At 40.4% G+C, this 24,136-nt stretch overlaps 1 protein-coding gene across 18 annotated transcripts in view; it reads left to right on the plus strand.

Annotated features, from left to right (window-relative positions):
* Positions 1–24,136, plus strand: part of LOC122751408 (microtubule-actin cross-linking factor 1-like) — a 287,171-nt gene that overhangs the window by 777 nt on the left and 262,258 nt on the right. For all 18 annotated transcript variants that reach the window (XM_043998438.1, XM_043998450.1, XM_043998446.1 and 15 more), the window contains exon 2: positions 21,350–21,411. In XM_043998438.1, the coding sequence (XP_043854373.1) occupies positions 21,350–21,411 (62 nt within the window). The remainder of the gene's footprint in view (positions 1–21,349; positions 21,412–24,136) is intronic.

Here is a 24,136-nt window from a genome sequence, read left to right on the forward strand (position 1 = left end):
AAGTAGAGGCTTTTTCTTCCCATGGTGTTGTAGGATGTGTTTATCATAGAATTCCAGAATATTAGAACTGGAAAGGACTTTAGAGGTGATCCAGCCCAAATTCCTCATTTTACAGATGGGGAAACTGAGGCACAGAGTGGGGAAGGGTCATACTTCATTTCTTCATTATTTCCTATAGCATAATATTAGATATATCATAGAGTTTTTGAGTTAATGCTTTAGAGTTAATGGCAGAGCTAGGATGCAAACCTGAGCCTTCAGATTCCTGCTCCAGGGTACTTCATTCAACAAGACATTTATTAAGTGCCTACCAAGGGCTAAATACAGGTCCCTAAAGAGAGAACTACAAAGCTGCTGCTGCCACTTCAAAGGTGAAGGCAGGGTTGCCAAAGTCAAGATTTGCACACAAATAACCATGATACCAGGGGGGTGGGGATAGCATAAATGGGATGGAGACTTTCTGCCAGGCCATCCCTTTCTCACAGTATTATGCCAAAACAACAAACTGAATCCGAATCTTCCTATGCTGGTCTGTCCTGGGGAAGCTGGTTTTTAGGTGCTATCATGTAAGGACTGATCAAATTTAACCTGTGGCACATGAGCACGAACACACATGGGTCAAAACTAGAGGGGCAGCATAGAGATGGAGTTGATAGATCACTGAAGTCAGTCAAGAGGACTGGGCAGGAGACCTCAGGCATTGTATAAGAACAGAAAAGTCACTTAACCTGTCAGAAAATTCAGTTTCTTTATCTGGAGAATTGGAATATTAATACACTACCAGTCTCACATGGGTTGTGGTTAGGTAAAGTACTTTGCAAATCTTAGAGCACTATGTAAATCTAAATTGTCATTATTTTTGTTAATGATAATAAACTTCAAGGCTATCAGTGTGACTAGGACCTCTACCCCAAGCTGAGGCCTTTAATCAATTATAAGTTTTCTCTTCACATGTTTGTTACATGTTATAATGAATGCTGGATGGTGTCTATTACTCTTGATCATAGTTTGACAACTTGAGTGCCAACTCAGAATGAGATTGTGGCCCCTCCTTCATCATATCCTAGAAATTTCTTGATTAAGCATTCATTGCCAATATTAGGCACTCCCTTCAGCTGTCTTCAGGAATCCTGAAAAACATTCAGGAGGAATATGTCTGTCTGGGTGGTAGTAGTTTTTAAAAAAGAGTAAAAGGGAAACACAAAACATAGCAGGTTGCCTTACACTCTACCTTGTATACTTCGTAACCAAGGACAGGTTTTTGTGTAAGCAGACACAAAGTAATCTCCCTTACTTGTTACATCTTATATAATATAACAATATATAGCTCTTTATGGCTTACAAAGCACTCTTCTCATAGCACTCCTCTAAGGTAGGAAGTGCAAGTAGTCTTGTCCTCATTTAACAGAAAAGATAACTGAGACTCAGATGAAATGATTTGCCCACAGTCAAGCAGCTATCAATTAACCAATTAATAAGCATTAATTAAGTCCCTACTATGTGCCAGGCACTGTGCTTGGTTCTGGGAATACAAAACCAAAAATCAAAATAGTCTGCTCTCAAGAAGCTTACATTCTTATAGGGAAGACAACAGGTACATGTGTAGATAAAAAGAATACACAAAATGAATATGAGTCAATCTTGTATCTGCATCACAGTCAGGACTAAAATCTGTATCTTCTTACCTCAGGTCTAGGGTTCTTTCCATTACATTTCTCACATCATGGTATCTCCCAAGAAGTAGATGCCTCCTTATTCTAAACAGCTGATAAACCTAGCTCTACCACATTAGTTGGCTGGTATTGATGATGGTAATTTAGTGATTGACTTGTTAGGCATCAAGAATTTATCAAGTTCTTACCATATGTCATGCACTGTGCTAAGTGGGGATACAAAGAAAGGCAAAAAAAAAAAAAAAAGACCCTGCTCTCAAGGATCTCAGAGTCTAATAGAAACAACATGAAAGCAACCGTACAATCATTATAGCCTCTAAAAGCAAAATTTAGGTGTCACCCCTGCCCCCCAACACACACACTTTAAGAGCTCTCAGACTAAGTTGTTGCAGTTCCCACTAGTTTTGTTATCAAAACAAGGTTATTAGACTAGTTAGTGAGCAAGCAAATATCAAGTGCCTTTTATATGCCAGGCACTGGGGATAAAAAGGAAAGCAAAAAATAGTCCCTGATCTCAAGAAGATGAAAGTCAAATGCAAACAACCATGTACACACAAGTTATATGCAGGATAAATTGGAGATAATCAATGGAGGGAAGGCACTAGCATTTTTTTTCCCCATAAAGTATGAGGCAAAATTTTCAGCTGAAAGTTTGAGGGGAGCCATGGGAAGTTTAAGAAGGAATGAGGGGGCAGCTAGATAGCACAGTGGATAAAGCACCAGCCCTGGATTCAGGAGTACCTGAGTTCAAATCCGGCCTCAGACATTTGACACTTACTAGCTATGTGACCCTGGGCAAGTCACTTAACCCCCATTGCCCCGCAAAAAAACAAACAAAAAAAAGAAGGAATGAAAAGGTTTGGAAGAGCTGCTGAAGACAATGGGAGAGTGAGTTAATGAGGGAAGTATAATAGGAATGCCTAGCAGCAGTGAAGGCCAAGTTGAGGTTATGAAACAAACTTGTAGTGAGTTGAACTGTGTAGTTGGTATATATATATTTTGGGGGGGCGGGGCAATGGGGGTTAAGTGACTTGCCCAGGGTCACACAGCTAGTAAGTGTCAAGTGTCTGAGGCCAGATTTGAACTCAGGTACTCCTGAATCCAGGGCTGGTGCTTTATCCACTGTACCACCTAGCCGCCCCCGGTGTATATTTTTAAACCTAGATATAGAACTTTACTGCTCCACTAGTACTCTTTAAATGTAGAAAACCTAAAGGCAGGCCTCCAGTGTGTTGGGTAGGGCCTCTGTGGATGATTTGTGGAAGAATGTGGGCAAGAGGATGAGAAGACACAGATAGGAGGTGAGCTGCTCCTACACTGATGAGATAATGGGCCTATTGAAGTATAGGATTTTACATTTATTCATGTTAATGCTTGGCACAGTATTCATCCTGTTGATATTGTTTGGAATTTTGATTCTTCCTCCATGATGTTAGCAATCATGCCTGCATGTGTTGCATCTGCAAATTAGATAAGCATGCTTTTCATGGCAATCCCATAGATAAAAATGACTAAAGCAACACATATAGCAACCTCTAGATCAGTATTGAACCATTCTCTGGACACAATTGTCCAACTAGCTTTGAATTTATTTAAGAACACTGTCATTCAACCCATCCCGTACCATCTTATTCATAAGGATAGCATGAGAAATTGTCATATATATATATATATATATATATATATATAATATGGGTTAGCTGAGAGAGGATTTCTATTTGTAGGTTAGATCTCTATCTGAAAAGGGAAAACTGGCTGTTGGTAGTAAAGGTCTGGGAAATGCAGTGTAGGAATCAGTAAGGAAGAGTGGAATAAGGAAAATCATCTTATGTAGAAAAAGAGACTTAAGCTGGACCTGGATTTTTTTGCTTTAATATTGAAAGATTTGTGTATCTTAAGAAGGAACTGAACAAATACAGCTCATGTTCAGTTTTCTTTGGTATTGGAAGAGGCATAAATTAGACATGCATGGATAGTCATAAACCCCTTCCCAGCCTTTGACTTCACTTCTTTCCCCCTCTCAGCCTTGTTGAAGGCTACACACTGAAACCCTGGTGCTGGTAGTCCTCTCTACTTCATACTCCCTCCTCCCACACAAGCTCAGAGGCTGTCCTTGTGAGCAGTGGGATGACCAGAAGTTGGACCAAAATAATATAGGAGATAGCAACGTTAATAACAAACTGGGTAATCTGCCTTCTGGAGAATCAGGAGCTGGTTGTCCAATTCAGTCCTTTTCTGACTTCAAAGAAGGAGTCTTGCCCTTGTGCATTGTAGCTTCTAGGGACCTGGATGAAGAAGGACCAGGGTTGAGTCCTTAAGATTTGTCTCCAAGGTAGCTTTTCCTTCTTGCTTGTGTCTCTAATCATCCAGCAATTCCTTCTTTCTGAAGGGTCCAACTGAAGGGGCTTCAGATCCTTCTGGCATATAGTAGGTGCCATATAAATGCTTATTGCCTTCTTCCTTTTCTCTTGGTACCTCGACTCAGAATGTTCTCCTGTCCTTCTTTGAGTTCTCATGTTTTAAAGGTGGTGAAGTGATTTAGCAGTCATATTATATGCCTAGGGAGAAATAGATATTACAGCTTGCTTTCCAAGATGATAACCCCATGGTCACCAATGTGAAAGAATCTTTCTCTTGTATGACAGTCGCCAGGTATTTGATTTGGAGTCTGAGGACCTGGTTTTGAATCCTAGTTCTTTGAGCTTATGCCTGTGTGGCATTGGGAAAGTCATTTAATTTCTCTGGTTCTCAGTTTCCCTATTTATAAAATGAGGGGGTTCCAGCTGCTACCTGCAATCTACAAGTATTTTTTTTTCTTAGCTTTGGTAAAAGGGGAATCCTCAGGGTTCAGCTGCCTTGTCCCTTGCTCCATCTTCATCTCAGCAAACTCTCTTCCTAATTTTATCCCTGTCCTCTTCCTTTTCTTCCTTTCGGGTGAACCCTTAAAGGGTCTCATCCCTACCTTACCTTACTAAGAATCATTGGATCACAGGTTTAGAGCTAGAAAGGGAATTATAAGTATTCTAGTCCAGCCTTCTCATTTTACAGATGAAGAAACTGAGACTGATAGCAGTTAAAGTACTTTACCCAAGGTCACAGGACAGGGATTTGAACCCAAGTTCTCTGACTTCAAATCTGACACACTATCCACTCAACCATCCTGCCTAGTTGTGGAAAATGATGAACAAATTGAGGGAAACTAGCTGTAGGTTATTATAGTGACTGAGAGATTAGTTAAGTAGCCAATGGATAAGGCTGACCGTGATTCCTTACTATTGTTAGTAAGCAAGAGGGAGATTATTAGCCATTTATTGGTGGGAGCTGTATGCTGCATGAAGGAAGGAGCCAGGGGTATTTGAGACAGGACCCAGTCTATCTAAATTAATAAAAGTTTGCAAGTCAAGCTCTAAGGTTGGAGTTTCATCCACTTCCACACTTAGAACAGTTGGGGCTGATTTGTTTGGAAACTTTGTTTTGTTTCTCCCCCACTCTCCTACCCCTCCTTTACTGTCTCCGGATTTTAAAACAGCATTAGCCAGAAGTCTTTCTATTTAGGGAGTCCGAGCAGAGGGCTAGTGATTACGCCTGCTCTTATCGGTGTGAGAGCTGGATTGGAGCTTTTAGCTGGGGCAGAGCAGAAGCCGAAGCCTTTTCTCTCCCCAAGTTGGATCCAGAGCTTGTGAAGAAGCAACAGGCAGGCTGGGGGGCCCATATGAAAAGCCCTTTATTGTGTCTCTTCAAAATTCCAGTGTCTGGTACAATTAGCCAAGAATTGGAAAACAAATTGGAGAAACAAACAGCCCCTGTGCTGGTCCAGGCTGAAGGGATTTTTGGCACAGGCAAAGATAAGTGCAGTGGCTCCAGGGACAGAAGGGGAGGGTCTGGGAGTGGAAAGGGGACTTGGAGATGCCATTTCTAGCCGAGTTGAGGAAAATATGTTTGGAGCTGATGAGTTGAGCTCCCTTTTGCTGTTTGGTACTATTCCTCTCCTGGCTGGGATTGTACTACTTTGAAAGGTATAAGGGTAGCAGAGGCAACACTTCTCTTCTTACATTACCATGCACCCGGAAATCAAGATTTTTTGAGTGCTAGGGACAGCAAGAAACAGGCAATGTGTTATCTTGGGCCGTTGCATTCTCCTTCTGAATACCATTCAATTAACTAACTTCTTGGTCAGGAGGCCTCTGGGCTGGTTGCCTTAGATTGGACCCTGCTTGAGAAGAAACCACCGATGGAGCAGGATGTTGGGCAATGTGTAGATTGTCCCTGACTTGTTAGTGGGACATTTAAATTGACCAGTCCTCCAGAAAAATTGCAGAAACAACATCTACCTAATCGATATTCACCTGGCTACAAGGATCTACTTTGCAATGCAGGGGTCACAATAGGGCTGGCTCCTACTTGAACTGGATTAATCACCTCCCAGGAACCTGCTTTGTGTTTTGTGTTTTTTGTGGGGTTTTTTTGTTGTTCACGGAGTTTCTATTCCCTCATTGTATTGTTAACTGCATGGGACTCTTTTCACGGAGTTGGTGCCATTTTTGGATGAGTCAATTGCCTAAAAGAGAACCGGACCCATTTTTTTGGAACACCGTCCCTGGGAGGTGCTTCCTCACTCAGATCTCTAGGGGAGGAGGCCCTTAGGAAGTGGTGGGTGGAGTTGCTTCTCTGAACTGTGTGTCTTTCAACTCAGCCTAGGGTTCCAGCCCTTTTCTGTTGTAGTTGCAGAGGGGGCTAAAATCAAGTGGTAGAAGTACCTTGTGGATCCCTCTTTCTTCATAACTGTGCTGATAGGAAGCAACCGAAGGATCATGTGGCCCAATTATCAAGAGGAGAGAGAATTCAACGCCCACTTGGTATGCCGAATGTGCTGCATGGGTTAGTATCTGGAGCCTTCCCCTCCTGTGGACCCGAAGGTCAGGTTTGACCAGGGCTTTCCTTTGACTCATAGAATCCCATGGTCTTTGAAACTTTCTAGGCTTTGCAGTCTTCAGGCTAATTAAAATATTGCAGTAGTTTGGACTTCCTGGGGAACTTCTTATGGGAGGAGTTGAGAGTGTAACATGGTGACTGGGCCAAGCACATGGAGAAGCGTGTGTGTGTGTGTGTGTGTGTGTGTGTGTGTGTGTGTGTGTGTGTGTGTTTGTGAGTGAGAGACAGACAGAGACAGAGAGACAGAGACTGACTGACTGACTGACTTTGGGGCTAGTTTGAATGTTCACATTATTTTGTATGGCTGTACCAGGAAACCACGGTAACTTACAGTTACTTGGTTCTGAGGGCCTGTGGTATATTTTTAGCAGAAGTAGGTTCCTTACAGTTTATGAATTCACCCTTGGGCAGACAGAAGCAATAGGGAGGAATCCTGGTCTGATTTACTTTGAATGAACCACCAGGTTTGTTCTTTGGGAATCATCTCTAATGAATGCTATTGCATTTGAGTTTCCTAATGGCTGTGTTTGGAGAAGGGAAAAGTTGGAAAATTGATCTGGAAGCAAAGATCTAAAGAAAGATTGGGGCTAAGGGAAGAAGTAAATGCTGTAATTGAGATGGTAAAGAACCATATAATGTTAAAGCCTGCAGAAACCCTCCCTATTCAGCCTCTTCATTTTTACTAATAGGGAAAGAGGCCCAGGGGGGTTAAGGTCATGGCATATTAGCTGCAGAACCATAACTAGAATTGCAGTCCAGTGTTCTTTCTCCCTAATTGTTGCCTCTTTCAAGGTAAAAAAAAGTTTATATCAAGATATATATTTTGAGTCTCCAAATCTGACCAAGATGGTGGTCCAAATAAGTAAATTGTCACTAGAAATTAAATCTTTGTAAGCTTTTGAAGTGCAGACAGTGTTGGATTAATGCTGTGGCTTTGGTGCCTTGCTTCTTTATCTTACAAATCATTGAGAACTTCTTTCTGAGAACTTCCGGAAGGGATCATCTGTAGTTTTAAAAGGGTGAAAATCAATTTAAATATGTTCCCTCCCCCCAATACAGCATAGAGAGGTGGGGAAAGTGAAATAGCTATTGAGCTCTTAAGGGCAAGGGTCTGGTGCCCCTGGTCATGCTGCCTGCTTTCCTCTCACACTGAAAGTTTATTCATGAAGAGCTTTCATTCAGGCTTTGGGCAATTTGGCCTCAGGAACACCTACCTTCCTTTTCCCTCTACAGTCTTAGTCCAAAATTTTGTTCAAACCCATTCTCTGGAGCCTAGTGACAAATTTCCCTTTGCTTCTTCCACCTTGAGGGATTTGCATTGTTGGAATGAGTCTCAAGGTTTCTCCCCACTGCCTTCTTTGGCATGAGCCTGAACTTCATCTAGGATTGGGCTGGTAGCAGAAAGCCTGTTGCCTTCAATGAAAGGAGATTTCCATGGACACCAGCCTGAATGTAGAACAGAGATGTTCTCTGTGAGAATTAAGCTTATGGGACCAACTTGTTCTAAATTGGTCTTCTGAGCCTAACTAATCAGGGAACTAGCATTACCTGATGATTCAGTTTTCAATTACAACAACTGAATCTCTATTATCACTTGACCTCACCTCATCCCCACCACCCCACTCAACAATCACACACACACACACACACACACACACACACACACAGGAAGACTTTCTCTTATCTCTGGGAGTCCTGGAAGATCTGTGAATAACTAACTAACTTTTCAAAGGACCTAGATTCCTGAAAGATGTCACATGACCCTCCTCCCACCCCTGATTGAGGTGCCTCTAGATTCATGTTATCTAATCTCAGTTGGGCCCTCATTGTTGCAAAACTTTTATCCTTCCTTGTGTGACTGTGAGCATCTTACTTCCCTTAATGGCTTTTCCAAACCTATTCTGTTCTCCTTAAAAACTCCATTCTCTTCTCTTAGCAACCCTCCATGCTTCCCACTTTCCTGAAAAAATCAAGGTGTTCTAGTTGGAGCTTCCTCATTTCCCACATCTCACAGCAAAAAGCTCCCCTAGATTTTCACCCAATATTTTCTCCTTTCAACCCCTCTACCTGAACTCAATGTCATCTCTCCATAGCCTCCTTTAGAAGATTATCTCATGTTTCATATCTTCCCTTTCCCTCATTTTTAGATTCTCCCCATATACTCAGTTTTATTTTCAGCCCTTTACTTGATCCCACACCCCCCCCCTTCATCTTCAGTGTTCTCAAGCTATCGTTTTATATCTACTTTCCCTCTCACCACCTGGCTTCTAGAATATTATTTACTATAGTGATGTCTTCCCTTCCTCAACACCTACTCATTTCACAAGTCCCTCATAATCTCTCCTCTGACTCCACCACTCAACTGAAACTATTCTCAATTTGGTAATGATCTTTTTAAAAAATGTTTTTAGTGTTTACATTGTTATTTTATAGAATCCGTGTAATCATATGATGATCAAACTATATTAGACATAAATATGGCCTATTTAAAAATTAATATTGTGTTTTTACATGTTTTTTAAAATGTCTGCCCAGTGAGCAAGTCATTGAAACGAAGAATAAAAAAAAGAGGAAAAAAAACCCATTTCAGCAAGACCTATCAACAGATCAACCACATTTGATAATATATGCAGTATTTCACTCCCATAGTGCTCCAGCTCTGCAAAGAAGGAAGTAAAACTCTTAACTTTGCCAGAGCCAAGCTTCTTGGTTATTATAATTAATTATGTGAGAATCACTTCCGTTTTTGTTGTTGTTGTTCTTTCCATTTACAGTGTTGTAGTCACTATGTGTATTATTTTCCTAGCTCTGTTTCACTATATAGAAGTCCATATAAGTCTTCTTGTGCTCCACATTTTCTATATACATCATTTCTTATGAGGCAGCTGGGTGGATGGAGTGCTGGGACTGGAGGCAGGAAGACCTGCATTCAAATGCAGCTTTAGAAACTTTGATCTGTGACCCAGGGGAAGTCATTTAACCTTTATTTGCCGCAGTTTCCTCAACTCTAAAATGGGGATCATAATCATAGCACCCATCTCCCAGAGTTGTTGTGAGAATCAAATGAGGGGGCGGCTAGGTGGTGAGGTGGATAAAGCACTGGCCCTGGATTCAGGAGTACCTGAGTTCAAATGTGGCCACAGACACTTGACACTTACTAGCTGTGTGACCCTGGGCAATTCACTTAACCCCCATTGCCCCCCCCCCCCAAAGAGAATCAAATGAGATAATATTTGTTAAGTACTTAGCACAGTTTTTCCCCCTTCCTTCTCTTCCTCCTCTCCCCCACTTATGGTGCAGCAATATTTTATTACAATCATGTACCACAGTTTACTTATACATTCCTCCATTGATGGGTGTCTACTTTGTTTCTAGCTCTTTGCTACCACGAGAAATGCTGGTTATAAATATTTTGGTGTATATGGTAACTTTCTTTTTGTCTTTAACCTCCCTAGGGCATATACCTAAAAGTGGAGTCTCTGCGTCAAAGATTATGGACGTTTCCGTAACTTTTAAAAAGCATAAATCCAAATTACTTTCTAGAATGGTTGAAACCAGTAATCACTTAAGTATTACATCCAGTGGTCTTTTCTTAGTCCTCGTCCTGCTCAACTCCACCACAGCTCTTGCTATTGTTGACCACCCCTTTCTCTTGGGCACTCTGTCTCTTTCCTTGGCTTCTTCAACCGTAGCCACTCCTTAATCTTCTGCACTCCTTGCCTAAGTGTCTCCAAACCACTCTCTTGGGTTCTCTTCTTTTCTTTCATCTGCTTGCATGGATTCAAAGTCTAAGTAGATGACTCCCAAATCTACATATCTAACCTGAATTTCTCTCTTGAATTGTAGCTCTGCTTCATCAAACTACCTGCTCTCAGTCAGTTGTCAGGCACTTTTTATTCTTGCCCTTAAGCAACTTACATTCTAATGGGGGAGGATCATCCATAAAAGATAGCTGAAAAGTAGCAGGTGGGGGAAAGTATCCAGGAAGGGACATGGGGGTAAAATTTGGAGAGTCCAAAGCAAAGCTAAGAGAGAGTGAATGTCCTTTCTGTTTTCAAGGAGTTTCCTAGAGAAACTCACCAATGGTTTTACTAATGGGTATATCCCTGCAGAGTGGAAGGATGTTCAGGGTGAGAGGGCCGTAGACACTGAGGGAAGTTAATAAATGCTTGTTGGTTGGCTGACTATATCTTGACAATTCTACCTCTACACAGGTGTTCTTAACCTTTTTTTGTATCATCCACCCCCTTTGGCAGTTTGATGAAGGCTATGGACCTTTTCTCATAATAAGGTTTAAAAGCATAAAATAAAGTATATAGCATTATAAGGGAAACCACTTATCCCGAAATGTAGTTATCAAAATAATTTTCTTATCTCTTTCCTTATGTGGGTTTTCTTCAAATCCCAACTAAAATCCTATCTTCTATATGGAGCCTTCCCCAACCCCTCTGAATTCCAGTACCTTTTCTCCATTAATTATTTCCTATTTATCCTCTGCATACTTTGTACATATTTACTTGCTTGTTCTCTGCACCATTAGATTTTGAGCTCCTTAAGGATAAAAACTGGTTTTTGCCTTTCTTTCTGTCTCCAACATTTAGCATAGTGACTGGCATATAATAGGTGCTTAAATGCTTACTGACTAACTCACTGACAAAATTTTAAAGACAATTTCAGAATTCCCTGTACATCCCTGTACTCTGCTCTAGAACATCCTTTTAAAAATCTGTTTCTTTAATTCCATTCACAGAGGCATTACCTTAGTTTAGGCTCTCATCACCCTTCTAGATTGTTTCAGTGGCCTACTACAAGATGCTCTTGCTTGAAAACTTTCCCCTCTCCAAAAGATTCTCTTCACAGGTGTCAAAATAAATTTCCCAAGGCATAAGACTGATTGTGTCACAATGTTGGCTTAAAAGCCTTCTATAGCTCCCTATTTTTGGTAGGCTAAAATACAAACAGCCTAACATTTAAGGCTGTCCATAATCTGGCTTCTACCTACTCTTCCAGACTTATTTCATATTGTTTTCAGCCATATAGGACCTTCGTCTTTCATCTCCATTCATTTACAGAGACCAGTGCCATGCTTAGAATGTACTCCATTTGCCCTCAAAATCCTTAGCTACTTTCAAGGATCAACTCAAATGCCACAACTTCTCAGAATGCACTCCCCCCCAAGTGGTAGTACTACCTCACCCCTATTTCCTTGTACTATACTTCTTTCAGTACTTGCTATATCTTCCTGGTAGAAGGTAACATACTTGAGAGGAGTTATGAGTTCATTTTTATCATTGTATCTCTAGTGTCTTGCTAAGTAAGTAAGTAAGTGCTTAATGAGCAATATTTGTTATATTGAAGAAATAGTGTATGACAAGATTAGTTTAAATCATCTTAGATTCCTCAAACTACTGAACCCCTAATATTATAGGCTCATTAAAACTAAGAGTTGGAAGGAAACTATAGTTTATCTGATGGAATCAATCCCGTCATTTTGCAGATGTGGAAAATGAAGCTCACAGAGGTTAAGTGACTTACCCAAGGTCATCAAGTAGCCAGTATATTTAGTGTAATTCAAACCCAGCTCCTTTGAACCCAAATACTTTCCTAAGTATAATTTTTTCCTAAGTATAAAATTTATACCCTTTCTCTCTACCCTATCTTCTCTTTATTTATTTGTCTCTTAATCTTCCTGTCCTTTTGTCTCCCTGAACTTTCTATCTTTCTCCCTGTACCTTTTGTGTAACCCGCTTTATTTTTTTATCTCTTGCTCTACTGCTGTTCTCTAGGTGGATTCTAGGTCTGTAAAGACATTCCTATTAAGCCATCCATATTCTTTTAAACTTACTGTCTTCCTTTTGCATTCTTCAACAAGCAACCCAACAAGACCTCCCTGGAGTTTTAGCTCCAGTTACTACTGAATTTCCCATGAAACTCCAGGAGCCTTCCTCCAGAGATTACACTACTTTTTGTTTTAAAGATTTTATGTTGGAGGTATAGTCCCGAGGGTGACCACTAGGTTTGATAGTGTGGTGTTTAAGGGCAGCTAGGTGGAGCAGTGGATAGAGCACCGGCCCTGGAGTCAGGAGTACCTGAGTTCAAATCCGACCTCAGACACTTGACACTTACCAGCTGTGTGACCGTGGGAAAGTCACTTAACCCCAATTACCTCAAAAAATTAATTAAAAAAAAAAAAGATAGTGTGGTGTTTGTTCAGGCAGGAAACAAAACCATGTTCTCCCTGTGCAACCATTAAGGATCACCAGATAAGTCTGTAAGCTTCTATTTGAGGATATACTTTTGAATGAGACCAAGGCCTCTCTCATTCTGTATTTGACAGAGGGTAGGGGGCTTGTGGTAGTGTCCTTGATTGAGCTGAGATATGAATGGAAATGAATAAAGACCCTCAAATTAAGTGATGGAAAAAAATGAATTGTGTCAATGTGCACATCTAAGGTCTCTTTAATGGACAGGTGGATTCTGGGATCTACCAGCTTCAGACCTCCTGGCTGTAGGGATTACAGGTATATGCTGTTATACTTGGTTGTAATAATATAATGCCAATAATAACAGATCTGCGATACAGTCTAATTTAATAGAAAAGAACACTGGACCTGGAGATTTGGGTTTTAATTGGGACCCTGTCACTAAACTTCATTACTTGCATTGTGTAGCTTACCTTACAAGGAAAGGGTGTTATAAAGTATAGAATGCTATAGAAATGTGTTACTATTTTCCCCATTCTACAAATTAGGAAATGGTCTCTGAGTGAAGTGACATACCTACATACACAGGATTAATTCTAGATCCTCTGATTGCTTCCAAGTCCAATGCCCTTTTAACTTTCGCAGGGTGTAGCACAGCACTTGGCACAGAATACTTACTAAATGCCTTTTCATTGATTCATCTGCATTCATTTGTTTATTTGATTTTTTTCTATAATGAATCTTTCTTGGTTCTGGTTTAGGGATTGTATGTGAAAGCTTATGTTAAGTCTCAGCTTTCCTGGTTAGGAAGTCTCTCCCCATATAAACAGTGTTGCTTTGTGCACTGGGTGTTTAAATTTTTTTGCTGATTTATTGATATCTTATACCTGAAAGCTATAATATTCTTTTATTCTGCTATTTAAATCCTGAAGGAACCAATGTGACTGCTAGATAGAATCCTCCAGCTTAGGGGATAGATGTTCTTTATAATCCTCTTCCAATGGGCTTATGGTAAAGGGCTGACTTTAGGAAGGTGAAATCAATAGCAATCATGGTTATCAGTAGTAATCATATTTATGACCAGACCTCCAATATTTCTCCCCAAGTTGAACTGGAGTTCTTTGTGCTGGAGGATGACTGGTTGGGACTATCTTATTTCCCCAGTGCATTATCCTCACAGAAGGACCTTGAAGAACAGCTGGGGTTCTTACAGATAATGGAATTGAGAGGACCTGAGGGTGCCAGTAATGTGGTCAGCCTAAAGGAAATCAGGCAGTGGATTTCTGTCTTTAAATTTTCCTTCAGTTACTACCATGTTAAATTTGAATATACCCCCCCCCCAAAAAAAAGGACAAAAACAAACTATATGTGGTGGAGGGGGAAAAAAACTGTACAGGTCCACAATTTCCCATATAATCCTATTTTTATTTTTTCTTTGTATATTGAAACATTTGTTGGTTAAAGAATTAAAACAATAATCCTTTAGTTTTGTTAATAAGGAGAATTATGTGTTTAGAGGGCAAAGACTTTGTTTAACCACTGACAGTTTGTATTCCTTAGATATCTGGGGAATAGAGAATTAGTGGTATTAATGAACATTGTATAGGCCCCTATAGATTCCATCCCAGCAGAGATCTACAAGGCAGGGGGTCCACTGCTCATACAGAAGCTGACTGAAGTCTTCTGCGTTTTAAGGCAAGAGAATATCTCCCAGGAGATCAACGATGCCTTTATTGTCCATCTCTATAAAGGAAAACAAAACAGGTTGTTGTGTGACAATTACAAAGGGGTCTCTCTCTTAGTCCTTGCTGGCAAGACAGTTATCTACCCCAAGAGCCAGTGTGGCTTTAGAAAGGGCTGAGGAATGGTTGACATGGTATTTGCTGCCTGACAACTCCAGGAGAAATTCCAGGAACAAAACAGAGGTCTGCACATAACAGTAGTTGACCTGACCGAGACATTTGATGCTGGCAGTGGTGAGGTCTTGTGGAAGATCATGGTGAAATTTGGTTGCCCAGCAAAGTTCATCAGTATTATACACCAGTTTCATGATGTCATTCTTGCACAGGTTTTAGATAGAGGGCAATGCTCTCATGCTTTTCCCAGTCACCAATGGAGTGAAGCAGAGCTGTGTACTTGCTCCTATGTCAGACACCTTCAACAAGGACGAAAATGGCATCCAGGTCAACTACTGCATTGTTGGTAAACTATTTAACATGAAAAGGCTATAAGTCAGGGCTAAAGTGGATAGAGAGTTGGTGCAAGATTTTTTTGTTCATAACTCAATGCACCCTCTGAGTCTGAGATGCAACAGAGTGGGGATTGATTCTCTGTCGTGTACACGAACAATCAACACCAAGAAAACACAGGTTCTTCATCAGCCTGCACTGCCCCATCCATCCATGGAACCATTGATGATAGCAAATAGAGACATGTTGAATGCTGTGGCTAAGTTCATTTACCTTGGCAGTATACTTTCCAGGCATGTACACGTAGATGATGAGGTTGATGCATGCTTTATCAGGGCTAGTTCAGCATTTGCAAAGCTCTGAAAGAAATTGTGGGAGAGAAGGTATTAGGCTGCCTACCAGAATGAAGGTCTACAAAACCTTTGTGCTGGCCTCGTTTTTGTATATCTGTGAAACCTGGATAGTCTACCAGAAAATTGAACTGCTTCCATTTGAATTATCTTAGGAAGATTTTGAAGGTTGCCCAGTAAGATAAGCTACTAGACACTGAGGTCCTCTCTTGAGCTGAACTGCCAAGCATTCAAACTCTTCTGCAGAGAATGCAACTCTAATGGGCTGGCCATGCAGATCGAATGCTAAATGCATGTTTTCCTAAAAAGCTATTTTACAGAGAATTCAAACAAGGCAAACACTCACATGGAGGTCAGAAGAAGTGGTACAAGGGCCCTCTCAAGGTCTCTCTGAAGAATTTTAGTATTGATTGTGAGACATGGGAGACACTGGCATAGGGCTGCACATCATCAAAGAAGGTGCTGTGCTCTATGAGCAAAGCAGAATTGTAATAGCACAAAGGAAACATTAGATGTACAAATCTAGAGATATCTCCTTCTCAAATGTTCAAACGGACTATTTGTGCCCAACCTATGATAGAGGCTTCCAAGCTCAAATTGGACTGATCAGCCACAATCTAACACACTGTACCCTGACCCCAACATTGTAATGTCATTGTTCCTCTTCAAGTACAAAAGATGAACAACAGATTAAAAAAATTTTTTTAAATGTTTGAAGAAGTTGTTTCTGGCACAATAATGCTGCCCTGTTTATATAATGAAGTCTTTTGTTTGCATTATTTCATTTGACCTATGATTAGTAACCTTGGGGCAATGACAAGTATGAAGGGATCCTGAATTTAGTTATTTGGAGTACACTAAAACATAGGTGAATTTCTACTTTCATGCTCTATTCTCTTATATGGCTACTATTCTACCCTGCTTTCTGCAATTAAGGGATGTATGTATATGTGTCTATGTGTGTGCATATGTATATATACACACAGACATATATGCATAGCACTGTGCTGGAAGTGATCTGGTTCAAAAAGGTATAATATTAAGTCCTTACCCTCAAGTAATCTGTTATCTCAGGAGATAATATATCAAAAGTTAATCATGGGGGCAGCTAGGTGGCACAGTGGGTAAAACACTGGCCCTGGATTCAGGAGGACCTGAGTTCAAATCCAGTCTCAGACACTTGACACTTACTAGCTGTGTGACCCTGGGCAAGCCACTTAATCCCCATTGCCCTGCAAAAAGAAAAGTTAATTGTCAAAGGTATAATTTATATATAATGAGTGCTATAGGAATCTATGGAAAGAAAACATTTTTGTGAAGTGGAATGATCAGTAAAGGTGTGGTATCAGGAAACCACATTTCTAATTCTAGCTGTACTACTAGTACTTGCTCTATAACTGAGTTCACTTCAGGGCCTTAGTTCCCTCATTTATAAATGTAGGGGTTGGATATATATATATAAAATAGCTGGTGCTATTATTATTTAGTAGTTGAGGAAACATGTTAAGAGAGATTAAGCAATTTGAACAGGATAACAGTGTTTGAGGCAGGATTAAAATCCAGGTCCATCTAATTATTTTGTTTGTTTTTGCAGGGCAATGAGGGTTAAGTGACTTGCCCAGGGTCACACAGCTAGTAAATGTCAAGTATCTGAGACCAGATTTGAACTCAGGTTCTCCTGACCCAGGGCTGGTGCTTTATCCACTGTGCCACCTAGCTGCCCCCCAGGTCCATCTAATTCTAAACCCAGCATTTCCCCCATAGTACACTGCTTCAGATGAAGTTTAAATAAGTGGAAAAGAAAGAGGAGGATATTTTCAAAGAGGATGGAGACAAGAAAGGCAAGAATGAGTAAGCTGTATTTGGGGAATAATGAGTGTACTAGCCTGGATGGAATAAGGATTGAGTTTCATGTTTACTCTCTTCATCTAGGATTCAAGCTAGGAAGTAACAACAACAACAAATACTTTCAAAAGTGAGCAAAACTTTTTTTTTTTTTTAGTGAGGCAATTGGGGTGAAGTGACTTACCCAGGGTCACACAGCTAGTAAGTGTTAAGTGTCTGAGGCCGGATTTGAACTCAGGTACTCCTGACTCCAGGGCCAGTGCTCTATCCACTACACCACCTAGCTGCCCCTTGAGCAAAACTTTTGAAAGGCATACTGTAGCCAATTATTGAAAGGCCTTGAAGAGGTGTAAAAATTTGAATTTATCCTGTGAGCAGGTAAGAGCTGCTGATAGTTTTTGAATGGGGATAGTAACATCATGAAAACTTTAAGGAGAATTAAACCCTGTGCTGGGTAGGTTGGGCCTGTAAGAAAATAGAGTCAGGTCAACCAGTTAGGAGGAAGCTGTTAAAATAATCTAGGAAAGAAGTGTTTGAGGACTTGGTGAAGGTGTTAGTGGGAACAGAAAAGGAATAGAAAGAGATTTGACAGAATTTGATTGAATAGGAATTAAGGAAAGGACTAAATCAAAGATGACTCCAATAATTTGATGTCTGGAATAATTATTTTTAAAAAGAGGGAAATCACAAAAAGGAGCTAGTTTGAGGGAAAGGAAGAGATGAATTCTGTTTAGGACGTACTGAATGAAATGATAGCAAGTTGTCCAAATGGAAATGTCCAGTAGATATATGGAAATAGGAGAACTAGACTTTAAGAAGTCAAGTTCGGGGGCAGCTAGGTGGCTCAGTGGATAGAGCACTGGCCCTGGATTCAGGAGGACCTGAGTTCAAATCCAGCCTCAGATACTTAACACTTACCAGCTGTGTGACCCTGGGCAAGTCACTTAACACCAATTGCCTCACCAAAAAAAAAAAAAAAAAGAAGTCAGGGTGGGACAGCTAGGTAGAATGATGGATAAAGCACTGGCCCTGGATTCAGGAGGACCTGAGTTCAAATCTGGCCTCAGACACTTGACACTTACTAGTTGTGTGACCCTGGGCAAGTCACATAACCCTCATTGCCCTGCAAAAAAAAAAAAAAAAAGAAGGAAGGAAGAAATAAAGAAAGAAAGAGGAAAAGAAAGAAAGAAAGAAAGAGTCAGGGTGTGAGAGAAAGATTTGAGGTTGAGAGTCATCTGATTAGAAGGTCTGTTGCAGCTAGGTACATGGATTATTTATTTGAAGGAAAGAGTATATGTGGAAAAGAAAAAAGACTAAACCTTGGAGGAATTGAAAAAAATTAGATAGTTGATATGAAGGTACATAAGTTAGTCAGTCATTAAACATTTATTAAGCACTTTCTGTGTGTCAGGCATTGTACTAGATCAGTGGAGTGGAGGGAGAGAAGGAACTACAAAATAAGGTCAGATTGATAGCTTAGTTCATATTGCTAAGGATTATGGCAAAGGATGAAATGGGAAAGAAAAATGTGATCCAGGTCCTTAAGTTTTTGTGTCTTGAAGGGTAGTAGGAAACCAGTGATGATGCTTTGGAGGGGATAGGATTGGTGGATGGCAAGAACTTTAAATGAAGTTAGGTGAACAAAGTGTATGGCATGAGTGGTGTATGAAAAAGAAGTTCTTGCTTTTTCTCACCCATTGGGTTTAAGAAAATGGAAGAAGGGGGCAGCTAGGTGGCGCAGTGGATAGAGCACCAGTTCTGGAGTCAGGAGTACCTGAGTTCAAATCCGGCCTCAGACACTTAACAATTACTAGCTGTGTGACCCTGGGCAAGTTACTTAACCCCAATTGCTTCACTAAAAAAAAAAACAAAAACAAAAAACAATTACTAGCTGTGTGACCCTAGGCAAGTCACTTAACCCCAATTGCCTCACAACAACAACAACAACAACAAAGGGATAGGTTAAAAGGGGGCAGCTAGGTGGTACCATGGATAGAGCACCAGCCCTGGAGTCAGGAGGACCTGAGTTCAAATTCAGCCTTAGACACTTGACACTTAACTAGCTGTGTGACCCTGGGCAAGTCACTTAACCCCAATTGCCTCACAAAAAAAAAAAGAAAAGAAAGAAAGAAAGAAAGAAAATGGAAGAAGGCTACTTTTCCACAGTGGAGAATGATGTGATGTTACTTGTTATCTTTTACTTCTAAGGCTATAAGGTAGATAGTGGAAGTGATTGAAAATCCCATGAGGCATAGTGCAAGATTTTAACAGAAGGGAGAGATCTCCTGGGGGTGAAGGTGGGTTGATATGAAAGTGTGGTATAGGCCCTTGTGGTATAGGCCCTTAGAATGTAAGCTTCTTGAGAGCAAAACCCAGACCATAACTATTTTTGTATCCCTAGGGAGCAACTAACATAATTCCTTGCTGTGTTAGGTTATTAATAAATGTTTGCTTAATTGAATTTAATTAGGAAAAGAGAAGAAGTTTACCTCAAAAGTAAGAATTGAGATGAGGGAAACAGTGTGGTATAGAAAAGAGAGGACATGTGTTGGGAGGAGATAGAGTGCTGCGTAAATAGTTAGAAAGTAGAGGTTCAGCCCTGGCATTCTGAATGAAGTAGTGGACTGTGATGCTAGATGATCATGTCCTAATTGTCTTGCTCAACTTGGGTGCTCCTCCATGTAGCCTCTGATCCTCTACTCTTTTTTTTTTTTAAGTGAGGCAATTGGGGTTAAGTAACTTGCCCAGGGTCATACAGCTAGTAAGTGTTAAGTGTCTGAGGCTAGATTTGAACTCAGGTCCTCCTGAATCCAGGGCCAATGCTCTATCCACTGTGCCACCTAGCTGCCCCAGATCCTCTAGTCTTTAAGGCTCCTCCTCAAATTACTTCTATTTATGGGATTAGGTGTGGATAGATGTATAAATATACATGTATGTAAATGCACACACATATACACACACATACACATCCATATAGAGATATATAGCTTCCCCAGTAGTAGGGGGAAGCTAGGTGGTCCAGTGAATTGAGCACCAGGACTGAAGTCAGGAAAATCTGAATTCAAATCTGGTCTCAGACCCTGGACAAATCAGTTAACCCCTATTTGCCTCGGTTCCTCATATGTAAAATGGGGGTACACTGGAGAAAGAACTGGCAACCCCAGTATTTTTGCCAAGAAAACCTTATTGACAAAGTCCATGGGGTCACATAGAGTCAGATACAACTAAACAACAATCCCAGTAATATGTAAGCTTCTTGAAGGCAGGGACTGCTTCATTTTTGTCTTTGTATGTCCCCAATACCTAGCAACAGTGCCTTGGACATAGACGATTTAATAAATATTTGTTGAATTGAATGCTATTGTGAATCGGCCATAGATGTGACTTTCTGGTACCATTTGGCAAGATGACCATCATTTGATATGTCCGTTCTTCACTAATCTCAGAAGGGGGCTGCTGGGTGGCACAACGGATAGAACACTGGCTCTGAAGTTGGGAGGACCTGAGTTCAAATCTCACCTCAGACATTTACTAGCTGTGTGATCCTGGTCAGGTTACTTAACCAAATTGCCTTAAACTTCTGGGGCCATCTCTAGTCATCCTGATCTACGTCTTCCCACTGGATTCAGATGGCTCTGGAGGAGAGAGTGAGGTTTATGACCTTGCATAGCCCTCCACTTTAAAAAATCCAATTCAGTACAAGTCCTGACATCACCCTGATGTCATGATCCCCTTTGAGAATGAAGGACAAACAGAACAACAATCTCAGAAGCAGAGGTTCTTTTCTGGTGATAAGGGTTGAAGATGTGCCTTAGGTACAGGGTGGAACAAATCCCCCAAAGCAGGAAAGGAAAATTTCCATGATGCCTGATTACCAAATAGCTTTTGAAGCTCAAGTTCTTGCTGACTTCTGAAATAGAGAGAGAGAGAGAGAGAGAGAGAGAGAGAGAGAGAGAGAGAGAGAGAGAGAGAGAGAGAGAGAGAGAGAGAGAGAGAACAGGTTGACCCTCAGACTACCAGGCTCATGTCCCCTTATTTTTGGTAGAACCCAACACTACCAAGGTTTCTGAGAAAATTGGGGTATGGACCAGTGCAGGTGTGATTAGATTTTTAGCTGGATAGTACTCACCAAGAGCATCTTTGTGTTCTTTTAACAGATGAACGGGACCGTGTACAAAAGAAAACATTTACCAAATGGGTCAACAAGCATTTGATGAAGGTAAGATTCTTTCATACATGCTACTCTGAGCATAGTTTCTATGACAGGTATATATATATATATATTCCCTTTTAACTCTTCTCTTATTTCAACCTTGGTGTTCTGAATGGAGTGTTCCAAATAGAGTATTTGTGTGAAAAGTGTTTTATAGTTCTGGTCCTTTAGTTCCTGGGTTTGTCTTGGTAGTATTTTATATTATCCACAGTTATTTTAGATGGAATTTTTCTTTCTGTTGCTGCTGGACTTTGTTGGTAATATATAGAAATGCTGATGATTTATGTGGATTTATTTTATATCCTGCAACTTTCCTAAAGTTGTTAATAATTTCAAGTAGTTTTTTTAGTTGATTCTCTAGGGTTTTCTAAGTATATCATATCATCTTCAAAGAGTGATAGTTTTGTTTCCGCATTACCTATTCTAATTCCTTTAATTTCTTTTTATTCTCTTATTGCTATAGCTAACATTTCTAGTACAATATTAAGTAATAGAGGTGATAATGGACATCTTTGCTTTACCCCTACTAAATAGAGTATTTGGATAATTCACTATTATGTTCCTACAGCAATTATAACAATGATAACACCATACTTTTGTATGGTGCTTCGTAATTTATACAGTGTACCCATACGTGTTTGATCCTCAGTATACTACTATGAAGTAGGAAGGAAGGACATTATTATATTCATCTTACAAATAAAGAAACTGAGGCTCAATGAATTTAAGTGAAACCACATGACTAATAAATGGTAGAACTGGGACCTTCAGGATCCAGATCTCTCTTGACTTCTGACTGAGGTGCTTCTTTCTACTTCAGCCTGCCATAGTACTATATATAGTATTATAAGGCTAAGGTAGAGGTGAGGGTAGAAAATAAAATTGGGATTTTTTTTCAAAGTCAAAGAAGAATCAAAGTAATGTAGATAAGAGCTTGAAAATGGCTGTCAGAAATTCGGCAAGTACCTTCCCTTCTAAGGTCCTCTGTTTCCTATTTTATGAAATGAGGGGGTTAAACTAGAAGACCTCTATGATCCTTTCTAGTTTAGACATCCATGATATCTTCCCTATCTCTATTCAATCCATTTCCCCATGCTGATAATTGTACTTAATATTATTTTCTAGAGATGGGATGGAGATCTCCAAAATGGCCAGTGATACCTGAGATTTATAAAGTACTTTGCCCTAAGGATCTTAAAATAGTTTACAAAGTCTTTTAAACATAATTTTCTCTTTGTTAGTATAATCTGACATATCTGTGAAATAAGAATAGGATTGAAAGTTTTATATCTGGGCAAATCAAGGTACAAGGGACCTATTTAGGGTAGTATCATGTATTCTTGGATTTTAAATCAGAGGCTCTGAGTTGTGAGTGTGATACTGAGCCAGCCGGCGAAGAACCCCATAGGCATGTCCTATGATCTTGGTGTACTGTCTTGGTCTTCTAGGAGAACTTAAGATACCCCATCTTATTTTGGGTCTGCTCCCTGAGTCTTTTATAGTTGAATCTAAATACTGTGGCTCACCGCTGCTAAGCTGTAGCTGGTGCTGCCTGGTGGATCTAAGCTTTGGTATTGTGTGGTAACAGGAGTCTGTAGGAGAGAGAGGCACCAGGGGAACACACCATAGCATTGTTCGAAATGGGAGATCAGCCAAGCTTTTGCTTAAGTCTTTACTAATTTCTCTTCTCTTCTTCCTCCTTCCTGTCCTGATTCAAGTGGCCACTTTCCACTGGGAGATCTTTCATAGACTAGAGATTTAGAGACCGGAGAAGGAACCTTAGAGATCATTTAATCCAAAAACTTCATCTTAGAAAAGAGGAAACTGGGGACTAGAGGGATTAAGGGACTTGCACACAACAGGTGATAGATATGGGAGAAGAACCCATGTATCCTGACTTCATGTCCAGTGTCCTTTCCACTAAACTATGCTGCTTCTTTTCAGAATGGGATTCAGTAATGTAACGATTGGAATAACGCCACCTGCTGGATACTTACTGTAGAGGAGTTCTGCCCATGAAGGGAAGGTCTTTGAGGGCAAGACCAGGAGTCAGGAAGTGACGCGGGCTAGTGGGAGGAGGAAGAGACTGGCGCTCAGTCTCACGCTTTTTCCTCTGGACTCTGGTGGAGAGCGGAGCTAGAAATGTGCTCTCCCTTTAATAGATAGGAATCTAGGCCTTTCTCTCTCTCTTTACCAAATTCTTATTCTCTTTAATAAATGCTTAAAAGTCTAACTCTTGCTAAAGCTTATAATTTATTGGCGACCACTCATTAGATATTTTAGACAGTTTAGCTGGAATTTTAACCCTTAACAGATGGCGACCACGAAGGGATCGGGCAAAACTCCTCTACAGTAAGTATCCAGCAGGTGGCGTTATTCCAATCGTTACAGTAATAATAATAACTAGCATTGGGGCAGCTAGGTGGTGCAGTAGATAAAGCACAGGCCCTGGATTCAGGAGGACTTGAGTTCAAATCTAGCCTCAAACACTTGACACTTACTAGCTGTGTGACCCTGGGCAAGTCACTTAATGCTCATTGCCCTGCAAAAAAAAAAATAATAATAACTAGCATTTATATAGAGCTTTAAGGTTTGCAAAGTGCTTTAAAAATATCTCATTTTACCCTCACTAAAATGCTGAGAGGTAGGGGATTATTAATCTCCACTTAAGGAGGCAGATAGTTGGTACACTGCAGACTGCCTTGCCTAGAGTCAGAAATACTCATCTTCT

The sequence above is a fragment of the Dromiciops gliroides genome, chromosome 3 (genome assembly GCF_019393635.1).
Source record: "Dromiciops gliroides isolate mDroGli1 chromosome 3, mDroGli1.pri, whole genome shotgun sequence".
Lineage (NCBI taxonomy): Eukaryota > Metazoa > Chordata > Mammalia > Microbiotheria > Microbiotheriidae > Dromiciops > Dromiciops gliroides.